At 35.1% G+C, this 10,166-nt stretch overlaps 2 protein-coding genes across 2 annotated transcripts; both read left to right on the forward strand.

Annotated features, from left to right (window-relative positions):
* Positions 1-3,281: 3,281 nt before the first annotated feature.
* LOC106426837 (probable hexokinase-like 2 protein) lies at positions 3,282-6,326 on the forward strand. The gene is made up of 8 exons (XM_013867566.3): positions 3,282-3,630; positions 3,697-3,847; positions 3,931-4,185; positions 4,253-4,411; positions 4,480-4,578; positions 4,664-4,794; positions 4,878-4,959; positions 5,306-6,326. Exons 1-8 carry the CDS (start codon positions 3,353-3,355, stop codon positions 5,621-5,623), a joined length of 1,473 nt encoding a protein of 490 aa, XP_013723020.2. The 5' UTR covers positions 3,282-3,352; the 3' UTR covers positions 5,624-6,326.
* Positions 6,326-7,157, forward strand: LOC106426824 (cytochrome c oxidase subunit 6a, mitochondrial-like). Its single transcript, XM_013867555.3, has 4 exons — positions 6,326-6,452; positions 6,564-6,670; positions 6,745-6,787; positions 6,903-7,157. Exons 1-4 carry the CDS (start codon positions 6,338-6,340, stop codon positions 6,944-6,946), a joined length of 309 nt encoding a protein of 102 aa, XP_013723009.1. The 5' UTR covers positions 6,326-6,337; the 3' UTR covers positions 6,947-7,157.
* Positions 7,158-10,166: the final 3,009 nt, after the last annotated feature.

Raw genomic sequence — 10,166 nt, forward strand, 5'->3', positions numbered from 1 at the left:
CGAAGCTAAGATGAGTAATCAGCGGCGCATCACACTCTGGGTGAATTCCAAATCTTCCTTCAATGGCTCCTCTGTCCAACATCTTCGAGAGCACATCCATAGCTATCACAAACAAAAGGGATGATATAGGATCTCCTTGTCGAAGTCCTTTATGCCCCGGAAAGAATCCTTTCAACTCTCCATTGATCGCAATGCTGTAGGAGGGAGTAGAAATGCATTCCTTTATCCATTCCACGAACATCTCTGGCATATCGAGAGCAGTCAAAACCTTCAGAAGAAAATCCCAATGCAGATTGTCATAAGCCTTTACTTTCTGTGGAAGCAAAGAAATAGCCGAGTGTTTTCAGATGCACTACACCACAAATTGTCTCCAGGTCAGTGGATCGTGCGATGCGTGACTGTCTTCTCCACCTCTCCGCTTCTTCTCTTATCCCATCCTTGTAACATTTCCTTTGTAAATTGTCTATTTGCTTGCTTTATCTTCTTTTTTTTGAAAAAACCCTTACTTTATCTTTCCCTACTTTATGTTGTAATAAGTTGGTTTCACTAACATCTTGTGGTATGAAATCTTAACATTAGTACTAAAAAAGACATCATACTACTCGAGTAAAAAATTGAGGTTTTGCTTTTATGATAATATATTCACATTTACATAGAACGTCCAAAATTAGGTTTTCCCCTCCTTCAATATTGCCATATTTATTGTTGTTGTTGTATAAATAAATTTATTAATATTTTAATATTTTCTATATAAATATCAGATATTTCGCACGTATTTACAAATGGAAATGTGGCAGGCATCGCACTCCCACCATGTGTGATACATCACGTGAGGTCACGTGCATATAATTAACCTCATATGCTATTGTCGTCTAAAAAGGTTTAGTACTATTTCTCATCATTTATATCTTTGTTTCAGTTTTGTGTATATCCTATTGAGTTAATGGGTGATTAGGATGTAAACATTAGCTCAACAGAAAAGACACAAAACTGAAAAAGACAAATGAATGAATGATGATTAATACAAACGAGTTAAAAATGTAAATGATAAATTAAATTTGTTTCAGATGAACAACCAATGTGACTTTTGTAATTTAATTCTTGTTTAAGTCATTTAAGTTTAATCAGCAGTAGCTTGGGGTTGACTTACTACAACAGTTGGTTTTGTCATTTAAGTTTGATTCATTTATATGATTTTTAGTTGATTTTCTTACAAAAGGAAATATTACATTTTGAGTTGATCAAAAACCATTCTCGGGAGAATGAGGGTGTGTTTGTAACCGAAGCAAAATTTACATGATGCCAGCCAGCTCCAACAGATACATAGACAAATCGAAATCAAACCAAATTTTAATAATATACTGCTATGTGTTTAATTACAACTAGGTGATAACCCGCGCCCTGCACGGGGCGAGAAGATTATTAAAATATTATAACTTTTAATATGTAGACATAATAAAAATTAAAGTCATAGTAAAAACAATATATGTAAGAAAGTACGGATTATAGCTAAGAATTTTAGTATGTCAATATAAATTTATATGCGATGGCCATTAAAATTAAATTGTATATTTGTTTGCATGCGGGTAAATTATAAATACAATATTAAATGAAACATAAGCAACAGTCTAATAAAATATAAAATGAACAATATATAAAAAAACAAAACAAAAATAAAAATGGAGACAAAATAACTGATGTCAATAATGTTTTCATAAGTCTTCGTTTGCAATCCTATTATGAGAAATATAGCAAATAGATCATCTAGAGAATTTAAAAACATTATTTAACAAAATATGTGAATGCATGTATTACCTCAATCGTAAAGCATCAATTTCTGGAACACCAATGGGGTCGAAGACAACTTTGGAAAACCCATCAATGTTAGTAACCCTCTTAAGTCGGCCTTATTATGAAATATGAAAAAATATTAGTAAAATATACATATAATATCAGCTCCGATTAATTTATTGTATATACAATAAATACAATAGATTACCTTGTCCCCATTTAATTTGCCAACACTACAAAACACATAATATTATGTCTGCATCTATAGAATTCCATAAATCATTGAAAACATGAGCAAATGCACCATAAGCGACACACTTAATGACGACGTTACTGTAAAAAAAAAAGGGGTTCAAACCATGTGATACTATACAAATGTATATCTTTCTTTTTACAGATGTTGAATACTTACGGGATGTGTAGTACAAAAAAACAGATTTTGTGGTCGATGATACCATTATTTCCGTTCGTAGGTTCCATCATATATTCTTCAAGAAATCCTACTCCTATAAACATAGTTTGCTTGTTGCAAGATTAGTTTTATGAATTTTGATATGAACTTTAGATGTATCAGTGATGGTCACGACAAAAATATATCAGAATCATTCCCCTATCGATTAAAGTAAGTTTTTCAATTCTTTGAATTTAGTTTCCTTGATTACATTAACAATTAAATTGTGTTTCCTTAATATTTTGAAGCATTAAGTCTTGGGTTTAATTGGTTATTTTCGATGAATTGAATCAAAAATATCATAAAACGATTTGATATGAACATTCGTATAGGTTATGATATAAATATTATGATAAACGATTGTAGATTAGTTTTATGATAAACATAGTTTGCTTGTTGCAAGATTAGTTTTATGAATTTTGATATGAACTTTAGATGTACCAAGTACTGATACAGGTTAAAGAACTTAGTTGTACCACGTTTAAAGAATCAAAAATTGTACTAAAGCATACATAACGATCGATGAGACACTTATTGTGTTGCCTTATTTAAATAAAACATTTCCAAATTTTTGAACATATCATAAAGTCTACCTTAGAAATGAGTTAATATGCTGCCTTATTTAGATCCCGATTTTTTTTTTGGAAATCAAAATGTAATCCGAAAGTGATTTTTGAAATCCGAAATCATATAGTATAATGTAATGACCAGTGGCATTTGTATGTAATTTTTCTAGTTCATGAAGGGTTTTTCTAAAAAGTAAGTGAGAGTGCATGTGGTGATGACACCTAGGAAATGGCACTCATGTAATAAACACATGAGGCCAAGGTTTATTTCTAGCAATGCTCCTCCTTTAACAAGAAAGGGATTAATGAGTTACTCTTTGCTTAAAACAGAAAAAGACCAACCATACTGATGATTAGAAAATAAAAATTAGTAAAACGATTTATCCGGTTTATAAAAAAAGAAAGTAAATAATAAAAAAAGTTGAATTATTCAAACTTGATACGCAAAACATGCTAACAATACTACATGAAGAGAACGCATCTTATCTTCGTGAGGTCACTAATGTGTTGATCGGAGAACGGAAAAAAAACCTCCATCGAGAAAATGACCAGGAAAGTGGTGGTGGTGGCCGTCACTGCTGCAACGGTTGCAGCTGCTGTAATAATAGGTCGGTGGATGCGGAGGAAGGAGCGGCGGCGGAAACAGACGCAACGCATTTTGAGGAAATTTGCTAGAGAATGCGCTACGCCGGTTTCGAAGCTGTGGATGGTGGCGGACGCAATGGTCGCCGAGATGACCGCCTCTCTCGCAGCCACCACCGCCTCGGAGAGTCGCGGTTCCCTCAACATGCTCGTTTCATTCGCCGGTTCTCTCCCTTCAGGGTAAGAAGAATCTCTGTTTTAGACAGAGAGTATTAGATGACCTAATTAACGTGTTTTAACTTGTAGTGATGAGAAGGGGTTACGTTATGGAGCTAACTTGCGAGGCAAGGAACTTCTATTGTTACGTGGAACTTTAGGAGGTAACGAAGAGCCTATTTCCGATGTACATAAGCAGGAGATTTCAATCCCTGAGGATGTTTTGAATGGTTCTTTCAAGGTATATAATATATCTAGATGGTTCCTTGGATTACACGCTAGGTTACTTGAAAGTTGAAACTGAAGTTTTTTTTTTTGTTTTAGGAGTTGTGCGATTACATATCCTTGGAGCTAGTTAAATTCATTGGGATGAATCCTGGCGAAGAAACTGAAGACGTTAAGAATCTAGGGTTTACGTTAACACGCTATGTCGAGGAGATTAGGTCAGGTTCAGTCTCGGCGATACATAGAAAGAGTTTAGCAGATGGTGATGATGACAAGGTTTTGAAGGAGTTTGTGAATGATATGAATGAATCATTGGATAGACACGGTCTGAAAATTCGGATGAACTTGGCGCTGGTAAGCCGGTCTAAAGATATATAACTATTTTTCGATGATGTAATGAAAATATTGGTTTTGAGATCAGGTGGATGACACAATAGGAATATTAGCTGGAGGAAGGTACTATCACAAGGATACTGTGGCTGCGGTTACTTTAGGTATGGGAACCAACGCTGCTTACATCGAACAAGCTCAAGAGGTTTTGAGATGGAAATCAACGATACCAAACGAGCCACAAGAGATTGTAGGTTAAGATACTTTCATCACACATTGACAAACCATCAAGTGATTGTGCATGGTACGATTGTATAGGTTATTAGCACCGAGTGGGGAGATTTCAGATCTTGTCATCTTCCTCTAACTGAATTTGATGCTGCTCTTGATGCGGAAAGCTTGAATCCAGGAAGCCACGTAAGAGCACTTATTGATTAGTTAACTCTTAGACAAGGTCATTTTTGTGTGTGTTTGAGAATATTTTTGGTTATGCTTCTTCAAGGTATTTGAGAAGATGGCGTCTGGAGGATACTTAGGGGAGATAGTGAGAAGAGTGTTGCTAAGAATGTCCGTAGAATCTGCTCTATTTGGAGATATAGTGCCTCCAAAACTCAAAACTCCTTACATCTTAGGGTAGCTACTAAACTTTCTGAGACTCTTATACAAGACTATAACAATCATTGTGACATAATGCAAGATTTTTCCCACGTGTTTAGGTCGCCGGATATGGCTGCCATGCATCAAGATATATCTGAAGACCGAGACATCGTAAACAAAAAGGTCAAGGAAGTTTTCGGGGTAAGTATCTTAAGACTTGTATTTTCAAGTTTTTTTTTTTTTTTTGCGTTTGCGTCTATATTAATTAAAACGTAATATACTAGCTTTTATGTTTAATAAAGTTCTCTTTGCAATTTGTAAGCGCAAAACTCTAAATAAAAACTGAAGGGGAAATGTTACAATGTGTAAACTATGTTAAATTGATACCAAGAACTAGGATTGTGTTGAAAACAAGCAGACGTTGAATCTTTTTTGTGTGAACTACTCGCATGTGGGTGAAAACTCATAATTTGTATTTTATTTATGCATTTTAATATGAAAACCTGCTAAAAAAAAACTAATGGCATGTGTATATAATAACATGCAGATCATGGACTCAACTCTTGCGGCGAGGGAAGTAGTGGTTGAAGTGTGCGATGTAGTAGCGGAAAGAGCGGCTCGTGTGGCAGGAGCAGGAATAGTTGGGATGATAAAGAAGCTGGGAAGGTTAGAGAAGAAGATGAGCATTGTAATAGTTGAAGGAGGACTTTATGATCATTACAGGGTCTTTAGAAACTATCTTCATAGCAGTGTTTGGGAAATGCTTGGCGACGAGTTATCAGATCATGTCGTCATCGAACATTCTCACGGTGGATCTGGCGCCGGAGCTCTTTTCTTTGCCGCTTGCGATAACGTTAAAATCTAGATGTGAAACGAAAAATGACAATCAGGGCGAATATCATTGTTTATTTAATTCTATTTTAATGGTTAGCTTCTAATTATTATTTTTTCAATATCTGTTACATTTACTTGCAAGAAACTAAATGCTAGTATTAAAATAGTTAGTTTCAAATTTCTTCTATTATATTTCTACTTGTCCACTTGCACTATATTAAAAGTCTACTATCAGTCATTAATTTATATAATTATTATTCTATCCGATTCATAAAAAATGTCATTTACACATTTTTCACACATATGAAAAAATGATTGAAATGCATTAGTTTTTTTTTAATTACATCTATTTAACCACTTGAGATAAATAAATTTATTAGATCAATGTATTTTACAGTTAATATTCAGCTGAAAATGTGTATAAATTGCATTAAAGAGTAATAAATTGTTTTCTATAAAACTTAGATTTTTTGGATATAAAAACATTTAATGAACTTTTGGTAATAAAACCATTACTAGACTAAGCGAGATTCCACGTATCGATCAATGGTCAAAGTTAAAGATATGATTTTGGGCGCTTTGATGATGCTAGAAGCCCACTCTGTTGTAACAAAAGTAATAATATGTAACTGCAAGCATCAATGGCGAGATGAAACAGCCCACAAAGCACAAAAGCCCATTGGGCTTTTCAAGTAATGTTTGTTTTAGGGTCAGCCCTTGACTCTACACTGAGAGATCAGAGAGAATGGCGACGGCGATTATACGCTCAGCTCTTTCCCGAGCAGCAATCACCGCAGCTCCGAGGACATCCGTTGCTCCAAAGCGAAGATTCTCATCTTCTTCCGGCCTTGACGATGCTTGTAAGCTCCGGGTTTCTTAGTTTCTCGGGTTCAACAAATCTTCGATTTTTATTTTTATTTTTAAAACCATAGTCTTGATTTTTTTTGGTTGTTGTTGTTGTTGTTTAACAGATGAATCTGGAAAGTGGGAGAGCATAGCTTACCTGGGCATTTTCAGTTGCACTCTTATAGCCGCCTATGTTCTATCCGAAGGTCATCAACACGGCGAGGATCCTCCTGTAAGCTAATAACACTTGTATTGGAGCTTTTGATGGCTTTATCTCAGTTCACATTATGGTTTCTTTGTTTACAGGCGTATCCGTATATGCACATCCGTAACAAGGAGTTTCCTTGGGGTATGTAACTTTGTTTATATTGGGTATTAGATGTGACAAAGATTGTGTCTTTTTTTTTTTTTTTTCCATAAGTCTTGGTTCTTAGTTACTCTGTTCTGTTTTTTGCTGTTCTTAGGTCCAGACGGTCTGTTTGAGGTGAAGCACAACGAAGGGCACTGAGATGTTGCGTCTTTGACATAGTCTCGTCTTACTTATCGGATTTGTTTTATAACTTTTGTCAACTAAGAATATGCTACTTTTGTTTTGTGTCATCATTAAAGACTCTGTGATTTCTTCAAATCTCTTATGATTCAATCTCAGTAAACAAGATTGTGTCAGTAATTTTGTTTTGTTTTGATATGTGGGTCTGATTTGCTTTGCTGGTTTGCTAGATTCACTCTTGTTTTCATCAGTAATTAGTAGATTCCACCAGCTCAGTTTTTTTCTCACTGTTGATGTAATTCTTCTCTGTAGCTTCTTCATTACTGGTCCCTGTAGTTTTTTTCACCATAGCCAGTAAAGTACTGGACCAGACCGGATCGCACTGCAAGTTTCAGCTCGTGTTGACGCTTCTGTGCAACGACTCTTCGTCAAGCCGTAATGGTCCCCATGAAAGTGCCCTAACAATGACCTATTTGCTCCACTCACGCAAATGTCTAGTTTTTTTCATTTATTTAAAATTCAGCATTAAAATGTATTTTACATCATTATTTTTTCCGATTAGATCAAGGATCAAGGAGATATTGGAGATTAAACAAAATATTACGATAAATAACATTTCTGACCCGTTACACTGGTTTTTTTAAGGATCAATTGCATAAAAGTACAACCTAAACCTAATTATAAATATAAACTAATTGCTTCAGTCTAACCAAATTACGTATACTCATATTTTATTAAAGTTTTGAAGATTTTTCATCTTACAGTGATATCGTACTCATGCAAGTTTTATTTTCTCCGTCTAATATAAGCTTTCAACTAATTTAAGAACCCTTCTTATAGCTTCTTTCAGAATTCCCAACCCATGTAAGCTTTAAGCCATGCACGTACGCATCGATTTTTTTTTTTTTTTTTTTTTTTTTTGGAACATCACGTACGCATCGATTACCTCGTCCTTTTCATACATATAACAGTAGACAGACCGATCTAATATTGTCATATTAATTGTTGGACATTTTTCAATATGAGTTGAGCTATGCTGTGATGGTATAGTTGTAAAAATGTCATGGAGGCTATACCATAAGTTCCAAGTTTTATCATGCTGTGTTCATTTATTTAATTAACCACAGGTGTGTCCACTAATAATGTAAACTTGGGAATGAATCAACGAATTGGTGCATATACATATTAACCGGCAAGATATATATATATATATCCTTTAATAAAGAAACAAATAAAATAATAATATATATGGTACTGATAAAAAAGAAAGCATTGTTTATTAATATACATAAAACCAATATGTATAAACATTTGAGATGTTGACAAAAGAAGACACATTTGGGGGTTTGCTATTATATATAGATTTTTTTTTTTTTTTGATCAAATGCTATTATATATAGATTTTGGTCTTTTTTTTGATCAAATGCTATTATATATAGATTAAAGACCAAAATCTATAGTGGACCATTGGAATCTCCTCCATTTATTTCCTGTAAGATTTGTCTTCAACTCTTTCAAAATAATTATTCTCTGCATTATTTAAATCAGTTTTGTCTAGATTACAAATATATATAGATATTATTGTGTATATATATATATTTATATTTATTTATTTATGCTTAAATGAACTTCTATGCTGTAAAATATTAACTTCATCCTGTGAACTACTGGATTCAAAACCGGATATATATAGTACGTATCAGAGTGATCAACTCTGCCTAACTTTTAGGTCATGACGAAATATGGTTGACCATTCATCCATATTATTTGAAGTAATGAAATAATCTATTCACGATCTCATATATTACTTCGATCGCACGTGGAAGCATTAACCATCTCATATATTATGATGAACAAAGGCATGTATCGTACAAGAACAATAAATTAGGTATGGAGCAATGGACGTTAAAATAGATCATTGAAACAGAGAAAGTGATTATGGATATGTCCAAAGTGCATCCACGTGATTGTACCTTGTCAACTGTGTGCTTTAACGATTTTATCTCCAATGGCTAAATCTCTAACCCTTTTATTTCATCCATAGTTCCAAGGAAGTAATGCAACAAAGAAGAGATCAAAAACAGTTGAACAAACGGTAAGAAACAGAAACAAAAAGAGATGGGAATGGCCATAGTATTTTATGCTTTGGAACTCTCATTTTTTCCTTCTCTGTCTCTTCTTTCGAGTCTTTTCATTTTGTCACTTTGCTTTTAATGGGTTCAACGATCGTGCGACAGTGTGCAATCAATCGTCTACAGAGTATAAACATATCATGTCGACGGTACGCGTATTAGCAAAAATGATTTAACAAAGACATAACGTTTTTTTTTTTTTGAAAAATAACAAAGCATAAAATGTTATATAATACAATAGAAAAATAACAAAGACATAAAGATACATAACAAATACAAAAGAACCAGAGTTCGACCTAGAGAAAAACTCTCTCAGGCCCGCATCCAAGACGCTTCCGATGGATCTCCCCTGCCACCGCCACGCCGCTCTTTCCTCCTCCCTCTGAAGTAGCTCTGCTCCTCTTATGTCCATGATGATGACTACTCCTCCGTCATGTCTCCGGCCCCTTCTAGATCTGCCGCGGTCAACGTGTTTGAACGCCCCGCTTGGATCTCTCTCTCCCGTCATCCCTCCGAAACCACCAGACCCGCTAGACGTTGCTCTCTTCCATGTTGTACATCTTCTCGCATGCTCCTCTTCTGATGCTGCTTAGGAATCCCGAATAGTCTGCTTCAACTTCACTCCCTTTCACCACTGTCTCTGCTCTTACTCCGCCGGGAACCCGTGTCCCAGCTCTGTGAGCCATGACGTGAAGAGGATGAACTTCAGATCTATGAGTCCTGATGTCTCTGATCTTTATCTCCAAACACTCTCAACAAAGAACACTCAGTTTGAACACCAAGCTTCATCTCTAAACCTAGCCTCAAGGGCCTTGTCTATAGTTGTGCAAGATATGGATGTAAAAGTGAGTTTTTGGGTTGAAGAAAGTATCAATTTCAAGCTAGTCTCCTTCCAGTACACAACAAATCAAAGTCTTGAGGACTGGCTTCTGATTTTTAAAGTACCGGGAGTGACTTGTTTTATCGATGTTCAACTCTTACCCTTATCCTCTGCTCATTGGCTCCTCTATCTTGGCAACATACCTCTCCTTGTTACTGGCGCATCCCTTCCAAACGACCACTACAACTTTCTCACTGTCGACATCCTCCTTCTGTGGTCAATAACC

The sequence above is a fragment of the Brassica napus genome, chromosome C1, assembly GCF_020379485.1.
Source record: "Brassica napus cultivar Da-Ae chromosome C1, Da-Ae, whole genome shotgun sequence".
Lineage (NCBI taxonomy): Eukaryota > Viridiplantae > Streptophyta > Magnoliopsida > Brassicales > Brassicaceae > Brassica > Brassica napus.